This window comes from Chelonia mydas, chromosome 2 (assembly GCF_015237465.2).
Source record: "Chelonia mydas isolate rCheMyd1 chromosome 2, rCheMyd1.pri.v2, whole genome shotgun sequence".
NCBI lineage: Eukaryota > Metazoa > Chordata > Testudines > Cheloniidae > Chelonia > Chelonia mydas.
Genome location: NC_057850.1, coordinates 139,155,353 through 139,182,140, shown reverse-complemented (window position 1 = coordinate 139,182,140; position 26,788 = coordinate 139,155,353). Strand labels below are relative to the sequence as shown.

The 26,788-nt window shown below is 39.2% G+C and overlaps 1 protein-coding gene across 12 annotated transcripts in view; it reads left to right on the top strand.

Moving 5' to 3' along the window:
- Positions 1-5,980, top strand: part of MTRR (5-methyltetrahydrofolate-homocysteine methyltransferase reductase) — a 116,740-nt gene extending 110,760 nt beyond the window's left edge. For 4 of the 12 annotated variants that reach the window (XM_037893349.2, XM_043540276.1, XM_037893350.2 and 1 more), the window contains 3 exons: positions 754-846; positions 936-1,118; positions 2,520-5,980. In XM_037893349.2, coding sequence (XP_037749277.1) covers positions 754-846; positions 936-1,118; positions 2,520-2,664 — 421 coding nt within the window. In that variant the 3' untranslated portion in view covers positions 2,665-5,980. Of the gene's footprint in view, positions 1-753; positions 847-935; positions 1,119-2,519 lie in introns of those variants that run through there. The other 8 variants (XR_005224448.2, XR_005224447.2, XR_006288775.1 and 5 more) reach the window with 7 other exon arrangements.
- Positions 5,981-26,788: the final 20,808 nt, after the last annotated feature.

Genomic DNA, 26,788 nt, shown 5'->3' with positions numbered 1-26,788 from the left:
GGGGTTCTGGTAGCCATATTTTAAAATAGGTTATGTTAAAGGGATGAGTAAAACTTTGGATCTGTGCTTATGTTATTAACTGAATCCAGTTGTACAAACCTAGTGTTTATTTCTCATCCCTATAGCATTTCTTTAGATCTTGAAATACTCTCCATATCTCACTTTAAAAGGTTTATAGAATTTCAACACCAAATTGTGCAGTGATTATATGAAATATTTCTAAAACAAAAGTTAAACAGAAAGTCACAGATAAAAACCAAGTACAGAGTTTTTTATTTTGGGCATTATTTTTAGCAGTAAAACTAACTCACCGTGATTTAGTATTGCCAAGATTACTCCTATAAAGTTGGAAATGATAGATATGCAGTATGCTGAAAATGGCTTGAGCAGATTTTTCTCCCCAAATATTTGTGTAATGCTTCTAGTGAAAGATACTAAGGATGATAGCCTTCACTTTCATTATTCAGGATTGTAGGGAGGGATTTTCAAAAGGGCTAATTGTTGGCCTCACTCCTCTCCCTTTGAAGTCAATGGCAAAGCTCCCATTGATTTCCGTGATAGCAGAGTTAAGTCAGTGCTGAGTGCTTTAGAGTGAAGTCCCCTTTATGCTGTTTTGCCGCCATAAAGTGCAAATGAGAATCGGGTCCTCAGAGTTTAGATGATCTGTGAGTGTAATAGTTGCAGTACTGACTGAATAAAAGACTGGGTTTCCACGTTATGTGTACATGTGTCTTTTTTCCCTTGTGCATTTAGACAGAAACTCCAAGAAGAGCATACGGACTGGAAATTTGGAGAGACATGGCTGTTTTTTGGCTGCCGACATCAGGACAGAGACTACTTATTCAGGCAGGTTCTGTAGGTAGTATTGGAACTCTGTTGCACCTTGTATTTATGCTTTGGATACCGATTTCTAAAGTTTTTGCATTGTCTTTCAGAGATGAGCTCAGAAGTTTTGTTGAAAATGGCACATTAACTCATCTTAAGGTTTGTTTCTCAAGAGACCCTTCAGCTGCAGCAGAAAAAAAACCAACTAAATATGTGCAGGACAACATTCGACTTTGTGCTAAAGAGGTTGCCAGAGTCCTGCTGAAGGAGAGAGGTTGTTTCTATGTATGTGGGTGAGTAGACTAGAGTTTGAATGCCTAACAGAGGGAGCATTTAATAGAAATTGTTGAATACGTTTGAAAGACTTGCAGTAGCATCAAGTAAATGACTGGCATTTACAATACAGTAGAACCTCAGAAATACGAACAGCTCGGGAATGGAAGTTCGTAACTCTGAACAAAACTTCATGGTGGTTCTTTCAAAAGTTTATAACTGAACATTGCCTTAATACAGCTTTGAAACTTTACTATGAAGAAGAAAAATGCTGCTTTCCCTTACTTTCTTTTAGTAGTTTACGTTTAACACAGTATTGCACTTTTTTAGACTTTTTTTTTTTGTCTTGTCTCTGCTGCTGCCTGATTGTGTACTTCCAATTCCAAATGAGGTCTGTGGTTGACTGGTCAGTTCATAACTCTAGTGTTTGTAACTCTGAGGTTCTACTGTACTGAAATATTCCTGTTTTTTAGAGTGTTAACTTTATGGTATAATGTTAATCATCCACCTCTACAGCTTAATCTTTTTCTTAGGTTATGGCCAAGTATTCCACTACTCTATTGATTGTTCTCACAATAATGTTTCAGAAATGTTTCTTGTTCATGTAGTGTTTTCCAGTTAAAATAGGACAGGCTACAAGCAAATGGTGTAACTCTTGTGAAAGTGGAAGATATACACATATATACATGTAATGAATTATGGAGGTATGTGATAACAGCCCTTCAGCTGGCACTCTGTAGGTTTGGAGGTATAGAGCAGCAGACTGCTACCCAGGATATCTTCCCTTAGAGAATTCCATTAGCCTTCTTTTCCTGCCCTTGTGGGACTTTAGAGAATGTTTTCTGTAACGGTAACATCCTTATGGTGTGAGGTTTTTATGTACGGAGATCTAACACACTTGCAGGTGCAGGATTTTTGGGAGCATCTCTCTGTTTGTAATGCATCCCTGATTACTTACAAACAGTTAACTGAACACGTGGCATTGGGCCCAGAAATTAGTAGCTTCTCTTTCAAAACCAGAAGTCTGCTTCTTATGCTACTACTAAGTGTTCAGTAGTATTAGGGCTTTTATTGTTTCTGTATCTGAGCAACTAGAGGGTAGCATAACCACAAACACTTGAGCAAGTCTAATTCCATCCAGCAGAAGGCAATTATTTTCTTCCAGTTTAAATGTGGATCTGAGTTTCTGCTCCATATACATTTGAATGTATTGAAAGCTTCATGTCTTAGCTGTTTTAGGTACTGTTGCCACCACTCCCAAGTACATGAGCAATTAATGTCTATGGTATAAGCCAACATAAATTCTGCATTTCTTTATTTTAAAAGTATTGCTTGTTTCCAAAAACATCCTGTATCTGTGGCTGCCGGTGAAAGGAGAAATCTGCTAATAAGTACTATTTTTTTGTCTCTGTCTTTTCTAGAGATGCGAAGCACATGGCTAAAGATGTGAATGATACTTTAGTGGACATTTTAAGCTCTGATGCTGGAGTTGACAAATTGGAAGCAATGAAAACCCTGGCTACATTACGACAAGAAAAACGCTATCTACAGGATGTCTGGGCCTAAATGTGTGACCTCTGTGCCTTTGCAAAACAAAGACTGTTAGATAATTTTCACCGTATATACTGTATGAAGACTCCGCTGATTCTTTGGATTACTATTATTTCAACTTCACTTAAGTAAATTCTCTCTTAAAAGCAGCCAATTGATAATTTAAAAAAAAAATTTCTCTAGTCATTTAATTCTTGATCATTCCTACTGATCTTTTGAATGGCATTTAAAACCTTTACAACAACAACAACAACAAAATGGAACCTATGAGTCCTCAATTTGTAGCAGTATTACCAAGTAGATTCTCATGGAGCTCCATTCCTCCAATTTAATAATGGTATACTTTGAAAATAAACTTCTGCATTTATATAGTATACAATATTATATATATTATCGTATACAGCACACGTAATGTTACTTATTTAGTTGTACTGTTTATCACGTACATCTTATTGCCAAGATTTAGTTGAACATATTACATGTAAGTATTTTGAAGGAATTTTTCTTTGCCTTATAACATATGACACAAGTTGCAAACAATAAATATTTAAAATATTGTCAAGGAATTCTGGGCACAATAACTCCCTCATTAGAGGAGGGTTTGGAACAAATTGATAAACTAAACGGTAATAAGTCACCAGGACCAGATGTTATTCACCAAGAGTTCTGAAGGAACTCAAATGTGAAATTGCAGGACTACTAACTGTCATCTGTAACCTATCATTTAAATCAGCTTCTGTACCAAATGACTGGAGGATAGCTAATGTGATGCCAATTTTTAAAAAGGGCTCCAGAGGTGACCCTGGCAGCTACAGACCAGTAAGCCTCGCTTTAGTACCAGGCAAATTGGTTGAAACTATTGTAAAGAACAAAATTGTCAGACACATAGATGAACATAATTTGTTGGGAAGTCAACATTGTTTTTGTAAAGGGAAATCATGTCTCACCAATCTACTAGAAGTCTTTGAGGGGGTCAACAAGCACGTGAGATGGAGATCCAGCGGATATAGTGTATTTAGATTTTCAAAAAGCCTTTGACAAGGTCCCTCCCCAAAGGTTCTTAAGCAAAATAAGCAGTTATGGGATAAGAGGGAATGTTCTCTCATGGATTGGTAACTGGTTAAAAAATAGGAAACAAAGGGTAGGAATAAATGGTCAGTTTTCAGAATAGAGAGAGGTAAATAGTGGTGTCCCCCAGGGATCTGTACTGGGCCCAGTCCTATTTAACATATTCATAAACAATCTGGAAAAAGGGGTAAACAGTGAGGTGGTAAAATTTGCAAATGCTACAAAACTACTAAAGCTAGATAAGTTCTAGGCAGACGATGAAGAGCTGCAAAAGGATCTCACAAAACTGGGTGTCTGGGCAACATAACGGCAGATGAAATTTAATGTTGATAAATGCAAAGTAATGCACATTGGAAAACATAATCCTAACTGTACATATACAATGATGGTGTCTAAATTAGCTGTTATCACTCAAGAAAGAGATCTTGGAGTCATTGTGGCTAGTTCTTTGAAATCATCCACTCCATGTGCACCAGCAGTCAAAAGAGCGAACAGACTGTTGGGAATCATCAAGAAAGGGATAGATAATAAGACAGAAAATATCATTTTGCCTCTATATAAATCCATGGTATGCCCACACCATGAATACTGTGTGCAGATGTGGTCGCCCCATCTCAAAAAAGATATATTGGAATTGGAAAAGGTTCAGAAAAGGGCAACAAAAATGATTAGGGGTATGGAACAACTTCCATATGAGGAGAGATTGATAAGACTGGGACTTTTCAGCTTGGAAAAGAGGCAACTAAGGGAGGATGTGATAGAGGTCTATAAAATCATGAGTGGTATAGAGAAAGTAAATAAGGAAGTGTTATTTACTTCTCATAATACAAGAACAAGTGGCCACCAAATGAAATTAATAGGTAGCAGGTTTAAAACAAACACAAGAAAGTATTTTTTCATGCAACACTCTGTCAACCTCTGGAACTCCTTGCCAGAGGGTGTTGAGAAGGCCAATACTATAACGGGGTTCAAAAGGGAGCTAGATAGATTCATGGAAGATAGGTCCATCAATGGCTATTAGCCAGGAGGGGCAGGAATAGTGTCCCTAGCCTCTGTTTGCTAGAAGCTGGGATTGGGTGACAGGGCATGGATCACTTGATGATAACCTGTCTGTTCATTCCCTTTGGGGCACCTGCCATTGGCCACGGTCAGAGGACAGGATACTGGGCTTGATGGACCTTTGGTCTGACCCAGTGTGGCCGTTCTTATGTTCTCCACCTCCAAGCTTTTCTATGAATATTGATATTTGAGTGATGAAGTAATGGGTTTACAACATTTTGCAGATACTCGGAAACACTGGCTGATATTGAGTAGGTTTTCCCAGCTAACTCATGCGAAATATCTTTAATTCATTCCTTTAAACTCTGCTGGCTTAATTCTAGGCCTTTCCTAACAAATCTGACATTTGTGCTAAATTTTGTTGGATATAATTATTGCAGCTTGAGATAGGAATACCAAATTATTATTATATTTTCTGAAATTAGGTAATTTGAAACTCATTTTACAGCCTTAAATCTTTTGCTTCCTCAGAAAAATCTGGATTACTACCACCAAAATAAATTTTTCCAAATTCAGGTAGAAAAATCCATCCTCTGCCTAACAGGGATGCTCAAAGGACAAAAAGCTCTTTTCTTCCTCATTTCAACTGTCTTTACTTTTACCTTTCTTCAACTCACCACTCCCTTTGCTCCCTCTCCTTTTAACTCATGACTCATAAGTCCCCACTTCTTTTGGTTCCTGCCCATCTTTCTCCCCAAGATTAGACCCTTAGAGGAAGAGACAAAGGGGAAGAAATATTTCTCAGTTGTGGCATTGCTCAAGTATTCTTGTTAGGGAAAATTCCATTTTTACTCTGTCCTACACATAAAGCAGCACTTTGTATTCTGATTCTAGTTTTATAATGTTTGCCACTGTGGTATTTGAGCTCAGTATAGGCAGAGGGAGCAGTTGGGGGAAAATGTGATAATCAGAATAAAATCTCAGTTTTTTTAAAAAAGAAACTGCAATTAACTCTAATTAAAATTAAATTTTATTAAAACTTTGACATAATTGCAAAGTAGCAATTATTTAAAAGATCAATAGAAAAGCTCAACTAAAATTTTACATACCAAGCTTTATAGAAAAAGGTTCTAATGCTCCACAAAGAGGACATGATGGAGATATATGTAATAAAAACTATTAAAATATCAATACAATGTAATTTGGGATTCAACATGTAAAATGAAACACACACACACAAAAGTAAAAGAAAGAAAGAGACCTAAAATTTATTATTGTTATGCTGGAATCACTAGTGTATCATGAATATCAGTATATTAGACTAGGCATTCACCTTCACATACTTGTCTTTATTTACCTGAGACAAAAAGGTTTTAGCTTTATCATAATCAAAAAAGATGTATTGCTAATCATCTTTTATCAATTAGTGTTTGATTGAAAACATCACTGAGACCTGGAAATCCAAAGAAGCACATTCAGCAGATAGGGTTAACTATTTTCTGTGTCATTAATGAGTTGTCTTGGAAATACCAGGGAAAGTTTGAAATAATGATTTTAAGAAACTGCCAATTTCATTTCCTTTTTCAGACCACTTACCATTCATTTAATATCATATGATATGCAGAAGTAATGCTAGCTGGTCTAGTAACACTACTAGTAGCTTTTATTAATAAGGTTTTTTTTAAATGGCCATATGGTCTCCTTCCAACCAGCTTGACTGTGGCTCCTGTGTTGCACTGCTCCAGCGATTTACAGCAATTGGAAAGCTAGTGAATCCAGCCCTTTGAGGATTTTGTCAGTGTGTTAGAATCCTTGGATAGTATAGAGCTACTAAAGCTACTGCTACAGCTCCTGATAGCAGACAAGTGCCAGTATTTTTAAAATCACAGTTAAGGTGTATAACCATCTACAAAAGAAAAAGGAAAGAACAAAACCAACAACCCTCTGATGGTGTTGGTGTTGATTTTCTGCTATGTTATATATGTTTGGTCTTTTGTAGGGGACACTGGTTGTGGGAGGGAAAGGCATGCATGGGAGAACAAAACTGAAAATAATCAACAGGCAGAACACAAATCAAATACTTACCAAAGTTCTAAAACAGAAGAAACACAAAGATTGTGAATGAAGTTTTTGCAAATTAATATATGGAATAAGATGTGTGTATAGGCTGCATTGTATCAGCATGGTTGAAATATGCAAAACATTGTGGCCAGGTCCTCAGCTGTCCTAAATGTGAGATGCTGGAGATGACTTCACTTTAGAATGGATACATATCTCACAACCTCTTTAGAATGTGAAAATGTAGTTATAACACTAACTGTCCTAGCTCATTGCTTTAATATACCTGATTTCTTTTTGTTTGTTTTTTTGCTATGTTCCTTTTATCAGACATCCCTGTGACCCATATCCAAGGCATCCTTGCCTTCACAACAAACAGAAGAACCTCTGTTTTTTACACATTTTCCCTGCCTCCTGATACAAGTAACATACCTGAAAAGCTAATTTCTATTTTGTTCATTTGTGTGTTGGACCATAGATGTTGGGTGAAAGCAAATTGCAAAGTAATGCTGAAATGTATGAACCTAACTCAGGCCTTGTTCACGCTGGCCATCTCATCTGTGTTTAGTCAGCTTGAATTGATTGTAAGCCATGTTAGGAGTTGAAGTTATTTGGGTTCCCCACCCCCACCCCCCTGTGGGCTGCTGTAAGACGATGGGGGTGATGAATGTATGGAAGAGGTAAAATGGATGTTGAAGGGGCATAGAGGAGAAGCGGTATATGTGGTATATCTTGACTTTAGTAAGGCTTTTGATACTGTCTCGCATGACCTCATAAACTAGGGAAATACAACCTACGTGGAGCTACTATAAGGTGGGTCCCATAACTGATTGGCGAACTTCCCAGAGAGTAGTTATCAGTGGTTCACAGTCAAGCTGGAAAGGCATAATGAGTGGGGTACCGCAAGGATCAGTTCTGGGTGCATTTCTGTTCAATATCTTCATCAAAGAGAGTACACTTACAAAGTTTTGAGACCATACCAAGATGGAAGGGGTTGCAAGTGCTTTGGAGAATAAGATTAAAATTCAAAATGATCTGGACAAACTGGAGAAATGGTCTGAAGAAAATAGGATAAAATTCAACTAGGACAAATACAAAGTACTCCACTTAGGAAGGAACAGTCAGTTGCACGTATACAAAATGGGAAATGACTGCCTAGGAAGGAGTACTATGGAAAGGGATCTGGGGATCATAGGGGATTACAAGCTAAATGAGAGTCAGTGTAGCACTATTGCAAAAAACAAAACAAAAAAAAACCATGCAAACATCATTCTGAGATGTATTAGCAGGATTGTTGTAGGCAAGACACGAGAAGTAATTCTTCCACTCTACTCCATCCTGATTAGGCCTCAGCTGGAGTATTATGTCCAGTTCTGGCCACCACATTTAAGGAAAGATGTGGACAAATTGGAGAAAGTACAGAAAAGAGCAACAAAAATTAAGGGTCTAGAAAATATGACCTATGAAGACTGAAAAAATTGGGCGTTTAGTCTGGAGAAGAGAAGACTGAGAGGGGACATGTCAAGGTTCCTTCTCCACTCTGAACTCTAGGGTACAGATGTGGGGACCTGCATGAAAGACCCCCTAAGCTTATTCTTACCAGCTTAGGTTAAAATTTCCCCAAGGCACAGATTTCTTTCTTGCCTTGGGAACCAGCTTAGTTTAAAAACCTGATATGCTGCCACCACCAAGTGATTTAAACAAAGAACAGGGAAGAGCCCACTTGGAGACATCTTCCCCCAAAATATCCCCCCCAAGCCCTACACCCCTTTTCATGGGGAAGGCTTGATAATAATATCGTCACCAATTTGCACAGGTGACCACAGACCCAAACCCTTGGATCTTAAGAACAATGAAAAATCCATCAGGTTCTTAAAAGAATTTTATTTAAAGAAAAGGTAAAAAAATCACCTCTGTAAAATCAGGAGGGTAAATACAGGGTAATCAGATTCAAAACATAGAGAATCCCTCTAGGCAAAACCTTAAGTTACAAAAAGACACAAAAACAGGAATACACATTCCCTCCAGCACAGTGAATTTTACAAGCCAAAAAACAAAAGAAAATCTAATGCATTTTCTAGCTAGATTACTTACTAACTTTACAGGAGTTGGAAGGCTTGCATCCTTGATCTGTTCCCAGCAAAGGTATCACACGGACAGACAAAACTTTGTCCCCCAGCTCCAGATTTGAAAGTATCTTGTCCCCTCATTGGTTATTTTGGGTCAGGTGCCAACGGGGTTACTTTAGCTTCTTAACCCTTTACAGGGGAAAGGATTTTGCCTTTGGCCAGGAGGGATTTTATAGCAATGTATACAGAAAGGTGGTTACCCTTCCCTTTATATTTATGACAGGACATGATAGCAGTTTTCAAGTACATAAAAGGTGGTTACAAGGAGAAGGGAGAAAAATTGTTCTTAACCTCTGAGAAAAGGACAAAAGCTATGGGCTTAAGTTGCAGCAAGGGCGGCTTGTGTTGGACATTAGGAAAAACTTCCTGTCAGGGTGGTTAAACTCTGGAATAAATTGCCTAGGGAGGTTGTGGAATCTCCATCATTGGAGATTCTTAAGAGCAGGTTAGACAAACACCTGTCAGGAATGGTCTAGATAACACTTAGTCCTGCCATGAGCGCAGAGGACTGGATGACCTCTTGAGGTCCCTTCCAATCCTACGATTCTATGATTTTATGATTCTATGCCACAAATGTCCAGAGTTGTTTTCAGTTCTTGCTGGAGCATCATATACTAGCTGTTTCTGGATGCTGGATGTCTGATCAGCTGCACCAGTGATTTGATCCATTTTGTAAAAAGATTTTCCAAGTTGCATGACTAACTAAACTTTCTGTGATTTCTCATCAGAATTTGAATTATTTCCCCATGAAAATGAAAAATATTTTATAGGTGAAAACTAGCACTTTGAATGCAATAATATTTTCATTACGCTATTGAAAAACTGCCAGGAACAGCAGAAATGGCTGAAAAATTCTTAGAAAATCTTACAAAATGCCAGAAGGATCTCAGTTTTTATATGTAAAATCCCAAAACAAAGATTTGAGAACTTTCACCCAGATGTAGATTGAAGTTGATTGCTTCTCTGGTTGCCTCTTCTAGAATTTATCTTAATTGGTTTTAACCTGAAATTGTAGGTGAAAATAATGGAAGTAAACTGTGACACCCTGTACTCCATGTTCACCATTTTCATATGATTATGACATAATTTGTACAAAGCATGAGGTATCATTTGAAAACTCAAAATCTGCTGATTATCTTCTTGTTGAAATGTGTGTAGCAACACTGCATGTAAAATTAAGAGATTTTGCTATATGATTGTTACTGAAAAATGTTGTAAGTCTGGGTAACACCCACAAACCAATTTCTCAGCGACAAAGAACACTGGCACACTAACAAAGAGCTAAAAGGCCATTACCTACTTAATCAGCGGGGTGGGGGAGAGGTATAAACAAAAAATTTACATTTCCTCCCAAAAACACTTTGAACTGCATATACAAGGGAGATTGCCTGTACCCTGCTTGTGTGTGGGGGGGAGGGGGGGTAATCTTCAAAGAAAGAAGGAAAGTGACCTCCACATCATCCCTCTCTTCCCATCTCTCTGCTTATGAAATCAACAACTCTGACAGAACTGAAAAGGTGGGGGGAAAGAAATGGTCACAGCCTGTGAAATGTATTGTACCTGCTGGTAAGAAAAACTTCTTTTCCTTTTATATCTGTTAGCCTTGGTAAAGTTTAGGAATTAGCTTGTGTATTTATCCTTTTATTTCTTTTGTAACCAATCCTGATTCATACGCATCTCTACTTTTAATCACTTAAAATCTATCTTTCTCTAGTTAAACTTGTTTTATTGTTTTATCTAAATCAAGCTCTTTTTGTTGAAGTGCTTGGGAATCTCTACTTAAGTCAACAAGCCTGATGCATAAACATTACCCATTGTTGGAATGCCAGATTAACTATGATCTTATACTGTCCAGGGGGCTACTGAGCAATATAAGATGCACATTTTTGGGGAGCAAGGCTGGGACTGGGAATATGCAGGTGTCACCCCATATATAATTCAAGAATGTCTAGACATATCATTCGTTTATTCAGCTCTGAGTGACTTTACATTCTGGTGACTGAGTGAGCAAAGCCAGGAAGGGTTTGCTGTTCACTAGCAAAGCAGCGTAAAAGGCACCTGAGGCTAAAGAGCTAAGGGAACACAGCAGTCCAGATTGCCTGCTGGGGAATGTCACATAAACACAGTATAGTGCCTTCTTTATAGAGGAGTAAACTGAGCTCTTTGTTATATTAATTTCTGACTAGAGATGCTGACTCTTTCAATGAGGAAGCCAAATTCTGCTAGCACTCTTTTCCAAAGTATGTATGTAACAGGCTTGACACTGGGGCTACATTTCTGCAGTGACACCAGACATTAACTCTCTCAGCTTGGGCAATGATTTACACCAGACTTGACAAACTTTTTAGGAAAATTTACCCTGGCACAAAATTTATATGCTCAATACTTATAATGATTTATGATGCAAAAATTAATGGTGTTTTTTACTGGCCCACAAAGGCAAAAAAAAAAAAATCCCATGTGAGTTGGAAAGGAGAATTTTGCAAGGCTGTTTCTCTCTCTCACACACACACTCTCTCTCTCTCCCCCAGGAATGTTCACAGCAAGCACACCTCTTTTGTCTTACCACTAAAAATGTGGATGAGTTGTAACTTTTATTAGTATTATTTATTTATATTATACTAACATCTAGAGGCCGCAGCTGAGTTCAGGGTCTCACTGTACTAGGCCTTGAACAAACACAGTAAGAGACAGCCCATGCCCTGAAGGGTTTACAGTCTAAATAGACAAGACAGACACAAGAAATAAGTATCATTCTCTTTTTCCAGATGGAAAATTGAGACACAATACAATTCACCCAAAGTCAGAAAGACAGCATGTGGCCAAGCTAGGAACTGAACACTGATCTTCTGAGCTATTGATCAGGGGTTTAATCAAAAGACCATCTTTACTTTCCTAGATGAATTCTTCATTCATTAACACTTGTTTATCATTATTACAGGGGAGCCCTGCCTTGCATGTGCAGAAGGAGTGCACAATTTGAAAGACATGATCTTTCAAACGATTTCTTATATACTAAAGAGAAAGCTCATATAGGTTAGCAAAGACACATCAATCAAAAAATAAATAAAAATTGGTGACAGAAATAATAGCTGGAAAGAGAGAACTCTGGCTTTAAACAGATAATCCTATCAACAAATCAACCCCATAATATAAATAAAGATGATCTGTGTTCCCAACATCTTCAGTGCTAGTTCAAAGTGTAGACTATTTTGAAGGATTTGTTTATTGAAGTGATTAGCTTAGATGAGAGGATGAAGAAAAGTGAATGTAAAATCAAGTGACAAAGAGTTTTTAAAACATGCTAAATTCTCAGCGTATGAAAATGTTTTTTGAAAACAGATAAATTCCCTAGTAACCACTGAATCACTATCAGAAGTAAAATGTAGCATGTGTGAAATTTTCCTTTGTACATTTAATGTAGACTATCTCAGAAAGATTTTACAACAGATTCTACTTTTGTGGGCCGGTCTCATCTACTCACTTCCTTTTGGTGGTTTTTCTGTTTGTCACCCACTGTATATATAAAAAAGGCAGCACAAAGCAGCCATCTGGGTTCCTGGGTGTAGGGGAATCCTCAGATGACAAAACTAGCGTAGCTGACACAACATTACCTGTTTCCCACCTTCTTCGTAGAGGACATGTTGGCTGCACACAACTCGAAGTTTCTTTAAAGATTGCATCAGCCCCTGCTCCCTCCAGGATCAGGAGACTGGCTTGAAGACACCCCCTCAGCTGTGGAGGATGATTCCCAATGGGTTACACTTCTGCACATTCCTAGCCACCAACATTTGCACTGCAGAAGAGCAAGCAGAACAAAGGCTATTGTTAGTAAGGGTATGTCTACGTGGCCCCTGGGAGAGTGCCTCCCAGTGCTAAAAATAGCAATGTAGTCACAGCAGCTCAGGCTAGCCACCTCAGTACATATCCATGGGGTCAGGTGGGATTGTACTAGGGTGGCTAGCCTGTGCCGCCATGGGCAAACTGCTACTCTTAGCGCACCAGCTTGACCAGAGCTAGTGCTTGTCTGTCTACCCAGGTTGTTGTCAAGAAACTTATAATGAATGGTGTTAGATAAATGTATATTAAATAATGTTTGAGAAGTAGATTTATATGTAATAGTGTTATAAAAATATGGAAGATAATTTTTCTGCTTTCTGAATGTGTCTTGTTGACAGCTTTTAAAGGTGGTAAAAAATAAAAGAAGTTGGTTAGTAACATATCTACTGTGTAGATAATAGGGCAAAGCAAAATAGACATGTGTGATTTATTAGCCAGATATAGCCCTCCCTCGTAAAACAGTTTAGGGAGGATGAACACTGACTGAACAGAGCTAGCCAATCACTAATTCCAAGACCTCAAGAAGCAGATAAATAAGAATATGACAACGGTTGTAAGTAATAATGAAATACATTAAAGCAATGAAAAGAAAGCTAGATTGAAGGTGGAGGATCGTAATAGCTTCAAAACAGATATATATATGAAGAGGTGTCAATTAGAGTTTTAGCAGGATAAGTAAAAATGTATGTTAAAAAGGAAGGATTTGGGCAGGCAGGGTCTCAGACAAGGATGCTTGCAGCACATTCATAGGTTATAGCCCTTATTATTCCTTAGTCCTCACCATTCCAGGTCATTAAAAGAGTGGGGGGAAAGAATAAATTTATTCTTTGGGTATGAGTTAATGGGAATTAGGTGCTAGGACTTTGGATATGGGTGCTGAAATTCATGGTGCCCAGGAATTTTATACAACCAAAATAAATGCTGCCCCACCAATGAGGTGAAACCTGGCCCTACATGCACAAGCCCCTTGATCTGAATAATTATGGAGCTGTGAGTTGGGACTCCCCCCGAGACCTTTTTCACTTGGCTTGTCCAAAACATCTTGTCCAATTCTGGGAGAACACTTCATCCAGTTCTCTGGGATCCAAAAAACTCAGTTTCATTCCAGATTTCACTACTCAGGTTCCTTTACTTGGCATACAGCAAAGCTATGCTGAGTTGATCAGACTCAAGCGTAGGGCATGAGTATAGGGCATACCAAACATCCAGAGTTACACAGAAAATTGCTTCCTTTATATACATTTATACATTACATTGCATCATATGTTTTTGGACTGGCTTGGTCACTTTGCAGGAACCAATCCCTGTGCAGCAACATGCTCTGTCCATGCATTGTCCAGTCTTGACCTACTCCTCATCTCTACATTCCTAACTAAGTTTGTCCATTCTTAGTATATGGGTGTTCTCCCTCTTATCTTAGCTGGCTCAGACATTGTCTTTTTTGCCTACTGACCTATTTACTAATCTTAATTAGCACAAACATTCTGTTTTCAGCCTAATGATCTGTTTACCTTTCTAATTCTATCCTCCAAGAAATGAGGCCTTCCTCCATGTGTTAATTACTCATGTCAGGTCAGGCCTCAGCTACACTGGGAAGGCATTTCAGAGTAAGAGAAGTGGATTTGGAGGATCATCTCCCTTTTGATGTGATGTTAGAGGATGATCTGGAGGAATAGTCCAAGATGGCCTATGTCACAGGTTGGAGAGAGAGTAACATTTGTCCAGTGGGACCTAGCACAGTATTGGTGCCCTGGGTGCTCCTTGGGACTCAGGAGATTGCACCCTGGCTCTCACCAATATGGCACAAACTCTGCCCATACCTAACAAGCACTTGACAGAAACATGGAGCAAAACATTCAAGGCTGTAGGGTCCATGTGATGGTAAAGAAGTTGCCCCCTCAGCACCTCCACAGCTCTGGAAATGCTTGAGTTGACTGAGGCAGGATCTGACATGGATTTTCTGGGAAGAATCTGCAACACTGCCTTGTAGTGGTTAAGAGTCATACAAAGCTGTAAGATGTTTTGGTTTGACTCCAGGGTTTTGGAATGACTCCTTATACAGATGTTGGAGGGCTCTGAAATTCAGAAAATGATCCTGGTTCAAATTTAGAACGTCAGAATTGGGAGAGAGAGGACTTGTGATCTAGGATTTTGGATCAGACCTCCTATCTATAACCATTAAATTTCAACACAGGCTGAAATGAGACAACTTGACATAAAATAGCCTGATGAATCACTAGTCTCATCTCTTAGATGGCTGGTATATAGCAAGACCCCAAGGGTGATGGGGCAGGATCAGAATAATTAAGTATCTACCAGGTAACACTACTGAGAGAAAAAGTGAGGTGAAACCAAGGATAGGAACAAGTAGCTGAGACATTAAGATAAACATTGACAGGAAGAGCAAGAAGTTAGTGGAATGCACTAGCAAGGGAGACAACCATTGTTGCAGATATTAGGAAAAGGTTAGACAGGGCTTTAGCATAAATGACATCATCAATAGGCAGCATTAGATAAGAAGCCCTGTTTTCCATGCCTCTTTATTAAAGATTTTCTCTTCCTTACCTATTGGTCTTCATGTTTTTATCTTCTTTTCACAAACTCTCTCTCCAATCTATCCTTCCTTCTTGTTTCTCATGTTTCTAGTTTTGCTTTTTGAATCTTCTCCTCATGACCAATTTGTGCCTCTTTAACACTTGGAAAATTTGGCTAAATCTTTTTATACAGATTGTGTTAATATTCAAACACAGACCCATGTGGTCTTTCCAGGACTCCCTGGGTCTGATTCTATTAATTCCTTCAAAGAAAACCAACAGCCTCTTGGTGTGAGAGGAGGAACAAGGACTCAATTTGGGTGGAGGTTGGGTGGGTGAATGGACCAAAATAGTGTAGTTCAGTCAAAATGCAGCCACTTCACTGCTCAGCTGCAGTTTACAGGTGCTGTCACTATGGTAACAGCCTCACTGGGATGTCACAATGGAGATCTTCCATTTCATCTTTCCATTACAATCTCTTCTATCACTGGAGCTCAGGTGGGGGCCGGGAGAGGCATAGGCAGTCACAGCCAGGGTCAGTTTATCATTGTAGCTATAATAATGGCATTTTTGCCACATGTCTGACAGTGCACAAACACTGAAACCCATACAGAGAGACAGAGAATAAGTGTGATAGCCAAAGATCAGAGACCATCAGAGAAGTCCAGGACACTCCAGAGGCAGGTCAGACTCTGCCTCGCACCCACACCTGCTAAACCAGCAGAAAATGAATTTTTTATTTGCACATTTAGAGCTAGGCTGTGAACCTCTCACTCCCACTGGGGAGCAGTTACTCATGAATGGTCCCACTGACTGCAGTGAAACTAACCGAGAGAGTGCTGTGCCGGGTGAGTAAGCATCCACTATCTGGCTCCTTTGTCTGTCAGGTCTTTGGGGCAGGGACATGTCATAACCACGGGCTTGGTAAAGTGCTGTGAATATTTATGTAGCTACATCATAGCCTGCAAATCCTATGGTCTTAAGTGCTTCATCATATGATTCTTGCTCACATGCCCAAGGTTAAACTGATCACCAGATTTGGGTATGCAGTGTTTTTGTAGCCGTGCTGGTCCAAGCATATTAGAGAGACAAGGTGGGTGAGGTAATATCTTTTATTGGATCAACTGCTGTTGATGAGAGAGAGAAACTTTCAACTTTGGTCTAAAGGGGAGTTGTGTTGCTCGAAAGCTTGTCTCTCACCAACAGAAGTTGGTCCAATAAAAGATATTATCTCCCACACCTTGTCTCACAAAATTTGGGGTCAGGAAGGAATTTTCCTTCATGTCAGATTGGCCAAGGCCTTGGCGCTTTTTCACCTTTGTTTGCAGCATCAGGTTGGGTTCATCAGCTGGGATCATCTGGGCCCATTTCACACAGCCATTTCCTGCCATTGCTGAGGCCTCAGGCATAGGTGGCACCTCCATAATTCCTGTTTGTGCCTAAAAGCTGTGTAGACTCCTCATTTTATAGGATAATAGGCCTGATTTGGATTTAATAATGAGTTTGATTTAAAAAAACTTCATTTGGAAGGATTATAAAGTGGGCTGCATTTATCTGTAGTCAGCGCCTCTCAAACATGTTTTCTCAAACACTATGGAACCACCGAGTTTACAGCCAGAGTTTAAATGTCCTTTGTCCTTTCAGTGGCCATTCACAAATGGAGCGGGCAAGAGCTCCTCTGAGGTAATGTTTCTGTGACAGGATGGGCTGGGTCCTTACTGGAGCCCAGGCTCAGTTCCACTTGTGCTTAGTTATAGGTTTAAGCTTGGATTGGTGGCTGGGTCTGGGGAACAGGGAAAATAAAGGCTAAAGTAGATGGTATGTCTTAATGGTGATAAAGGACCTCCCATCTGTCACCATCTTGCCTAAGTCAATAATTAAGTACGTAATTCCCACAAGAAAATTCTTAATTTCTGGTTCAGATTTAGCCCAAAGTACTTATAAATACAGTCACAGAATTTGATTGCTGCCTTTTTCTATCCTTAAAATAGGAGTTTCAACCAAAATCCTACATTTAGCAATGATTTCATGACAGCAAATATGGAACTACCGGTGAATTTTTCACTGAATAAGTGTCTCTCTGCTCCCATTGCATGGTGGTCACTGTGCCCAGCTTCCCTAGAACTAAGAAGAAGTCTATCAAGAATTGTAAGATTGAGTGTAATTATGGTATGTATTGCCAATTGGGAAGACCCTTAGGTATTTCTCTGTCTTGTCTCTTCTTTATCTCTGGAAAAGGCTGGACACTGAGGCTGTGCCATTTGCCCTGACGCAGCTTCTAGACTTCTAAAGATGGCTTAGCCATCCATTCGGATCTACTTCCTCACAGTTTGGTTAAGGAAGATGCAACTATAGTAAGTTGCTATTGGGCAGTATCTGAATACATGTGCCCAGAGAAATCTGCAAGGAATGTGCTATTTGTGTATTATTCTCCAGATTGTGAGTAGCTCTGGCTGCGTTTATCCTGACGAGAACCTCTGAACATCAAGTCTGGCGAGAAAAGAAGCACTTCTGCAGACGTAGAGGTTCAAGGATGTATGGAATAGTCAAGTCAAAAGTTGAGTGGAGCCCTAAGAGTAAAAGTTTCCCCTTCACCAAACTACATCCACCTAGTTTCTCTGTGACAGAGAAATACTGGCTTTCTAATGGGTTGGGATATCTATTGCCAGCATCCAGCAATCATATCTGTATGCCCCTGTTCTAAAGATTGGACATAACAGAAGCAGGCAAAATAGCTATCAGACAGCACAACAGATTTACTAAAAACTTTCTTGTATGTTTGTTACACATTCTCTTTTGAACTGAGGAATGTTTAGGGTTAGAGTCTTGATATCTTCCCTGAATCTCAGAAAATTTAGATTGAGAGAGAATACAGTTTTCTGTGTTTACCACCCCTCCCCCCAAAACTAAAACTTCACCTTTTACTGTTCAAGAGTAGTTTCTTCAGAGAGCAGATGAGGAACAATGGCGTTCAATCATAAAAACATCAACCAAAGTAATTGTGTATAAAAATCACCCTCAAGAGAACTCTATGCCAGACATAGAAAGAATCATCCCACTCAGCCACCCCCAAAGCAAAAGACAGGCAAGTAGAAGAGCTTGGCATTGTGCCCTGAAGGACAACAAACTCAGATTTTTTTGGCTCAAAGGGGGGGATGAATTTAAGAGTCTACAGCCACTCTAAGGAGTGTTCAGGATATTCTGTTCCACTATGTGTGACTGTCCCACATTATTTATAGTAGACATCCAAGAAAACCTTTTTGTCCTTTTGTTTATTTACAAAACAAAACATGTAGCATTCTCACAGTATTTTAAGTATAGTATGCCCTATTTTTGCCTCTGGTTACTCCTTTGTCATCTGTTATGGGATCCTGTTAAAATTAAAAACTCAGTGGAGCTTTTCATATATTTTACTTCAGAGGTTTATGTTTTTGTATTCCGTAATTGGTACTTTTTCACAACACCACATTCTGTTACCCTGGCAAAGTCATTAGTAGCTTAAGTCAAGGACACCTTGTAGTTCCTTGCTCTGCTTCCCCTGCGTGAGGATGAAAAAGTAAAATTGAGCAGGTTTACAATCCAGTTTCAACACCACACTCCCACAGTAAAGTAAAAAGGACAAAGTCAAGCAGCCATCAAAGACTCCTTTCAGTCTTCTCACTGACCAAACTGGCATTAATAATTTTGCTCCTGATGCAAGAACCCACATCTCTATGTTCCACTGCAGCTGGTTATCCTCTTTGATGTGACATTTTCCTTACACAGCTTTTCAAATATCAGGCCTGTATGCCAATTAGTAATGAAATCTACTATATAAGGAGAGGTCTTTTTTTGAACTGGAATGTGGGTCTTCAGGAAAGTGCCCAATGAGCTAAGACAGACATTCATATGGTTAAGCAGCAGAGACTTATACCGAGGTTTTCCCATATTCACCCCATTTAAGCCAGAGTTCATCTAATAGGCGATCATGCATTGAGGCCACCAAATGAGTACCACATATAATGTTTTCAATATGGGTGCGTTCAGCACTAGCGGGCAGTCATACAGTCTACTTAGTAATGGTCTTTTCTAGCATTGTTACATGGAAGGTTAGTTTCTTTTATTATGAAACTGTATTTCGTTGCTTTAATAACTTTGCCACTGTAGTGGGGTAAAATGTAATTTACAGGTTATCATTCAGATGTGAATTATGTGTGAAGGTTTGTTAGTGAACAGTGGAAGCAATGGAATATAAAACAGTTATACTCCTTTGTCATTTTTTAAACAAACCAAGCAGCCAAAAGAATTTAGTCATTTGAGACATATTTTGGTCTTAGAATTGCTGCAGAAGGTTTTATATGTTAAAAAACTAAGTGTTAAGGAGTTATTTTTCAGTATATAGTAAATTTTCCATTTTATAAAAGGCATTTTCTCACTTGAAATAAATTAAAGCCTCACAAATTTACAACAGAAATTTTTTTGCAACATAATTATGCTCTAAAAATATAATCAGATATAATCAATAGAAATTTAAAAAAATCTAAAGTTATTCCAACTCAAGGAGAAATAATTTTGGAGTTACAGAATACATGGAGAAAATTATTGTTTACTTAGAAATTGTTTTACTTTTTGGAAAACCTTTTTCACATAAATCAAATCACCACAGGGATATCTAAATACTTAAATTGTAGGAGTTGAATCATACATAATGGGATCTTCATGAACCTATGCCCTAATTATTGGCAAGACAGGCAAGAAATCATGTTTAGTAAGCATTACTGAATCATACCAAAGTACTTGCCTCATCATTCGTTGTCCTGTCAAAATCTCCCACACGAACGTTCTTGTCAGCTGCTGGAAATGGCCCACCTTGATTATCACTACAAAAGGTTTTTTCCCCCCACTCTCCTGCTGGTAATAGCTCACCTTACCTGATCACTCTCATTACAGTGTGTATAGTAACACCCATTGTTTCATGTTCTCTGTGTATATAAATCTCCCCACTGTATTTTCCACTGAATGCATCCGATGAAGTGAGCTGTAGCTCACGAAAGCTTACGCTCAAATAAATTTGTTAGTCTCTAAGGTGCCACAAGTACTCCTTTTCTTTTTGTCAGAAGACAGAATACTGGGCTAGATGGACCTTTGGTCTGTCCCAGTATGGCCATTTTTATGTTCTTAAATCGTTCCAGAGCAGGAATATTTTGTTACAAAACCAAAATATGCTCCCAGGCTGTGTGGGATCCTGGAAGGCCTGGCAGCCAGGAACTAGGCAGGTAAGCTGTCAGAAAACCAGACAAGTTTCCACAGATGCGGATACAGTGGTGAAATAAGAAAAGACACATGCATGGAATTAAGCAGCAGGTCTCAACTTTAATTCAACTTTAGCTCAGGAGAAGGGTGCTATACACCCATCTCCCATACTCTCCTACAAGAGGCATTTAGTTGGTTCCAGTGCAGGGGTTACAGGACTCCTTACCATATAATCCATAACTCAGGGTAAACTCGCCTCAGTTTACGCAGCTCTCTGAGCCCTAGCACCCCCTTTCCCCCCTCGAGGGGGATAGAGGGTGCAGAAGGATGGGGACCTCAGCCTGCAAGGTCTGACTTTGGCCCACGAAGGCCACAAGGTCTCACCCTATCCTGGGAGCCGAAGCCCATCACCAAATCCCAGGTCTTTTGCCTCTGGGAACTTTTCATTTTATCCTTTTAGCAGCACTGGAAACTGGTCACAAATTGCCTCAGATTAACAGCTCAACACAAGTACCTCAGTTAAGTACTAAGCACATTCCTACTTAACCCACTGTGAATTGAAGGTGCTGTGAAGAAGGGAAAAAAAATCCTCCTGGTCCTGTGCCAATTGGCCCATGAGAGAAAAAACTCCTTTATAACTCCCAAACAATTGGCTAGACTCACAGCATCTTTCTTTTACAGTAACTCCAAGATACCAGTTCAAATCCAGAATAGAAATGAGCAGGATTACCTGATAGCTATTTGGTGTTCTATGAAAAATGAATGTGTCTAGAAATTCCAGTTCCTAGTGGAATGTTATCTACACTCCTGAACATATCCTTCATGTTGGCACCAAGCAATCAGATACTATGATAAAAACAGATAGAGAAATTAGTCAGCCTTAGAAGAAAATGATTGGACATAGAAATTTAATTATTTTCACACTCCTAAAGATAGTCTTTCCAAAATAGGATTGAGATATGTTGGTGAAGCAGTGAGGGAGGAGTGTATACTGCTACTATTGTACCTGTAGTGTAGAGAAAATTGGATTTAATCTCCAGTGTTGAGCTCTCACTTTTCATGAACATAAAGTTCACTTTATACATTGCAGTAGCTAATGAAACCTTCAGCAGGGTCAGACAGCTAAAAGGCTTCACCTATAGAAAAAGAATTGGATTTCTCAGTCAGCTTGTATTGACTTTGGCTGTGTACCCCAAGTATTATGAATTAATAATTGTGGTATCTTGATGATTATATTGCATTTGCAAGCTGTCACTTTCAGAGTGTGTGTGTGTGTGCGTGCACGTACACGTGCATGAGGAAGGCTGAGTGTCCTCATCCGTAGTGTAGTATGTGCTCTGGGCCTAGTAGCAACAGTCAGTCTTCAGACAGCTGGCATATAGTAAGGTAGGATGAGTTGTGTTAGGGAGCAGCCTGCTTTCTCTCTCTCTGTTTGAGTTCTTGTGTGTTATTGTTCTGAATGTTCAGAAATAAGGTAGTGCTACATTCCAATCTTCCAGCAGGAGTATTTATGTTTTTATCTAACTTCTCTGTGTATATACTGAGAACATAACATTAACTACATCAAAGGTTATACAAAATGCAGTAGAAGTTCCAGCCATGACAATCACAGATCAAAATGGTAAATAAAAAAGACATTTAATCTGTGACTTTAGATGTTATTTTATGACTTCTTCCAAAATAATAATGCACATAGTTAACTTGTCCTATGGTGTTTTTAGTGCCTGAAATGTAGACATTCAGAATGCTTATGCCCAGAGGCACGGTCTTATTAAAATGTCATTTTTTTCAATTGTGAAGCAGCATTGCAAGTTTATAAAGGGTCATTGGCTTGGGTCACCTGCTGGGATACTATGTAGATATTATCCATTATAAAAATGAAATGAGAACTTAAAATTTCAGGGAGACTAACTGCTGGGCTAGTGACTTCATATTAAATTCTCTACACTGCCCTCTGGCAGACAAAATTGTGGCTTCTGTTTTTATACTTTTGTACCTAAAGGGCCTGATCAAGGGAGGTGCCGAGCAACTTCAGTGTTCGATGAAGGTGGTGGAAATTAAGATAAGTTCACAGCTCTCACCAGGGAATTGGCACCTGACAAGGTTGGGGTATTAAGGCAGCACAGATTTTGGTAGAGCGTAGGTCTGTGGAGTGCCTTGTAACCATAAAACCTTCAGCCAATAAAGAGACACTGGTGGGATCTCAAGGGAGCTCATGTAAGTCCTCATTGGCCAAAAAGATGGTAGCCATGATATGAAACTACAATGGTGTGGATGTAAAGCATAGAAAAGTGGGGCTATCCCAAAATATTTGACAAGAAAATGGAGGGTCCACCCCGTCCTCTCAACATTCAGAAGGATAAACTGTTAACTTCCAAAGTTTATAAATAAGATTTATAAAGACAGGTTTCAGAGTAACAGCCGTGTTAGTCTGTATTCGCAAAAAGAAAAGGAGTACTTGTGGCACCTTAAAGACTAACCAATTTATCTGAGCATAAGCTTTCGTGAGCTACAGCATCCGATGAAGTGAGCTGTTGCTCACGAAAGCTTATGCTCAAATAAATTGGTTAGTCTCTAAGGTGCCACAAGTACTCCTTTTCTTTTTAAGATTTATAAAGCTATTTCTGACCTACTGGCTAATGCAATATTTTTCCTCAAAGCAACAGAGACTAGCTAAGGTCAGATTGATCCAGGAGTAATTCATAAGCAATACAACGTAAAATTAATGGGCCATGCTGTAAATATGCTTTAGGACATATGTGTCAAAAGTCATGACTTTTATAAGTGCTTAGGACCTCATATAGAAGGCATTTAAAACCCACCTAGACTAGAGTATGCAAAGTAGCACCACTGCATACACTAAGCTCTCAAAGGAACAATAATTCATTTCTAAAAAATATTATGGAAGAAAAATATGCTATATAAATACTTTAGTACTAATAATTGTTCAGAGTGTTTAATTCAGAAAGCTGGTTCAGCTTCTTCCATATGTGGTACTTAGTCCACATTGTACAGTGACATTCAAATCCAAGGAAGAATGAAAGAACTGAAGTAGCTCAGTAGGCACCGTAACTGTCAAACACTAAAGCAACAAAGCCTCAGGCAGAAACTCACAGGAAAACCTTTTGTCTTCGTATCCTGCAAAGGCTTATTTTCTGTGCACTTCCTCTCTTTCATTGTCAAGGAAATAAAATTAAAATTAAACTTTCTGTATATGCAAAAATACATTAAGAGTAGAGTTGGCCTGAAGTTGCAAAGGTCAGATCCAAAGGTGGATCTGAACTTCCGCAAAGTACATGAGAGTTCAGATCTGAGATTTTAGTGTGAGCCTACCTATAATTAGGAAGCTTTGCTAGCTGATTGTTCTGTACCAACCTGGTGGTCTAGTTCTGAGAAGAGAGACCTCAGCATTATTAATGTTTCCCACGTGGTCCTTTGTATTCTGGTGTTGCCAGTCCCAAACTTAATATCTGCAGAAATTGCTTTCAGGTATTTGCCCAAATCTGGCTGGCTAAACAAAATGTGAAAAAAGGCCTTTTGCTGCCACAGTATAACATAATAAAGTAACATTGTGGAGTAAAGAGTGTCCCTGCACATTGTCATCTAAGTCACGTAAACAGAGTTTTCTATTTTGGCAAAAATTCAGGATACCTACCAGCCTTCACAAGTACCCTGTTGGTAGTAGCACTAGGGCAAGCAGGCAACAAAATAAGCATGTCAGTGCTAAGGGCAAATTGGGGACTGCTATTGTTAGCATACACAGAAACAAAATCCTTCAGTAGAAGTGACAGGACAAGGCTCTAATCTAATGTGAGCTGAAATGTGCAGACATTGAGATGATGGCTTGGCCTTCCAGTGTTTTATAGTTTGGCTGTTGGCACCTGACAAGACAGATGATTATACTACTATTATTGTTTTCTGCTACTGTAAAGCAAGGTAACAATATGATTCAGTAAATGTGACCTTTAGCAGTTATTCTTACAACCTGCAACACTAATAGCCTCCATTTGTATTATAATAGCACCCTCTGGCACCACTATTATAAGGCGCTTGTCATTATCTGCCCTATGAACCTATGTTTTCACTGTATGTAAGTATTCGTTGAAGACAAACTTGACCTGTGCTGCAAGGTTTTCATGTTGAGGCAAAATTATTATTATATATATTGAGGCAAATTGCCAGCACTACTTTGATGGGTCGCACACTTTCTCTTCTTGGGGAAGGTTCAGGGCACCATTTCTCGCCCCAGAACTGGGGTATTAACTGCCCCACTAGTGTCCTAGAGGTGGGGAGTGGAGAGGGAGGGACCCAGGCCCACCCTCTACTCCGGGTCCCAGCCCAGGGGCCCTAGGGATAGCAGTAAACCACTTGAACTAGCGGTTCCTTCCCCTGGACTACTTCCCTCTCCTGCCTTTCAGCTTGTGGGGCTTCCTCCCTCTGCACAAACCAGGTGTCCCTTTACCTAGGGTCTTGGTCTTCTTAGCTCACCACAGCACTTCCCCAAACTCTCGTCTGCTTCCCTCCAAACTGCTCTCTGCTCCAACGCCAATCCCCTCTGCTTCAACTCCTCCAGACTGCTCTCTGCTCCAACACCAATCCACTCTGCTTCAACTCCTTCCCTTGTCTGATTGAAGCAGGGGGGTTTTATCAGGTGACTGGCTTCAGGTGCTTTAATTAATCTATAGCAAACTTTCTTCCCTCTACAGGGAATAAAACTCTTTTCTGCTTCAAAAAAAAAAAAAAAAAAAACCCACTCTCCTGCTGCCCTCTGGCCATGCTGTATCACAATATATAAACTAAACAAAAACAAACAAAAAAACCCAAAATGCTTTAAGCTAAATTTGGTGAATATATATATTTTTGAGTAAAATAATATAGTAGCAGTTATGTGGGTTTGAAACTTTGAAATCCACAGCATTTCTTTGCTGCCTAGCAAATAGTTGTATAAGCCAATGGCAAACTGTGTGTCATGTACCCTTCTACTGGTCCGCATAGAGGTTAACAACCTACTGTTGGTATTGGTTACTTAAGTTGAAGTGATAACAGTCTGTGTTCTGTATCTAAAGGTGCTGGCTTCAAATCTTTTTGAGGACTCATAAGGAGTGTCAATAAGGTTTCACATGATCGCATCTCTGGGGAAGGATGGGAGGGAGGTTGGTTCAGGGGTTTTTGGTTTGTTTTTGGGTTGGATTTTTGTTAAACTGAGGAAATGATATAGAAAAAACTATTCTAAAAGAATGTTAAGTTTGATTTTGATACACTCTTCAATGGCATGGTAACATACTACTTATTCTACAAGACCCCTGCCTGCAGTAAGCAGGATGAACAATGAATAAAGAAGAGGATTATAAGAAGAGAAAGGATGCTGTCTTCTGTTTAAGGCATTGAACTAGGACCAAGGAAATCTGTGTTCTGTTCCTGGCTCTGCCATAGTCATCCTATGTGATGTTGACCAAGACTATCAAAACCCATATGCATAAAGGGACCAAAGTCAATTTGCAAGTTAAACTTTTACTGAAGTCAATAAAAACTTAGCCTGAGTAAGAGATGGAAATTTAATTTCACCAAGTACTGAATGTTAGGCTGCTATATTACATACCAATTATATCACAGTGAAGGACTATGGAAATCTTTGGCACAGGACATTACAGATCTTTCATTGATACTGGGTCAGCCCTGGCCACCAGTCACAACTACACATGATGGTAAATCTTCATTCACCTAGGTTCATCCATTGCCTTCATCTCCATTATTTCTGCTGTACTGACACTATACATGGAACAATTTTCAAACCCAGTCCAAACCCCTACCTTCCTATTCAAACACCCTCAAAAGACTCATTACCTCTTCAAAGCCCACAAACCACAATGCAGATCAAACACCTTCTCCACACTAATATTAAATAAGGGGTGAGAGGAATGAGATTAGACTACCAACCAACTCTCCTCTATTTTACTACTCTCCTCTGGGTCTCCTAACATAGAACCACAAAATAAGTCCAGAAGGGATCACTTTGATCATCTAGTCCAACTTCCTATATAACACAGGCCATAGAACTTCACTGAATGAATTCCTGCTTGAACTAGTGTGTTTCTTTTTTACAAAAATATCCAGTTTTGATTTAAAGATTTCCAGTGATGGAGAATCCACCACAATCCTTGGTAAATTGTTCCAATTATTAATTTGTTGGCATCCTTTCTTCTGTGAGAGATGGTGGGAATTGAAGCCTATGATGTAGATGGTTTCCAATGTCTCATGTGACTGAATAGTCCAATCCAA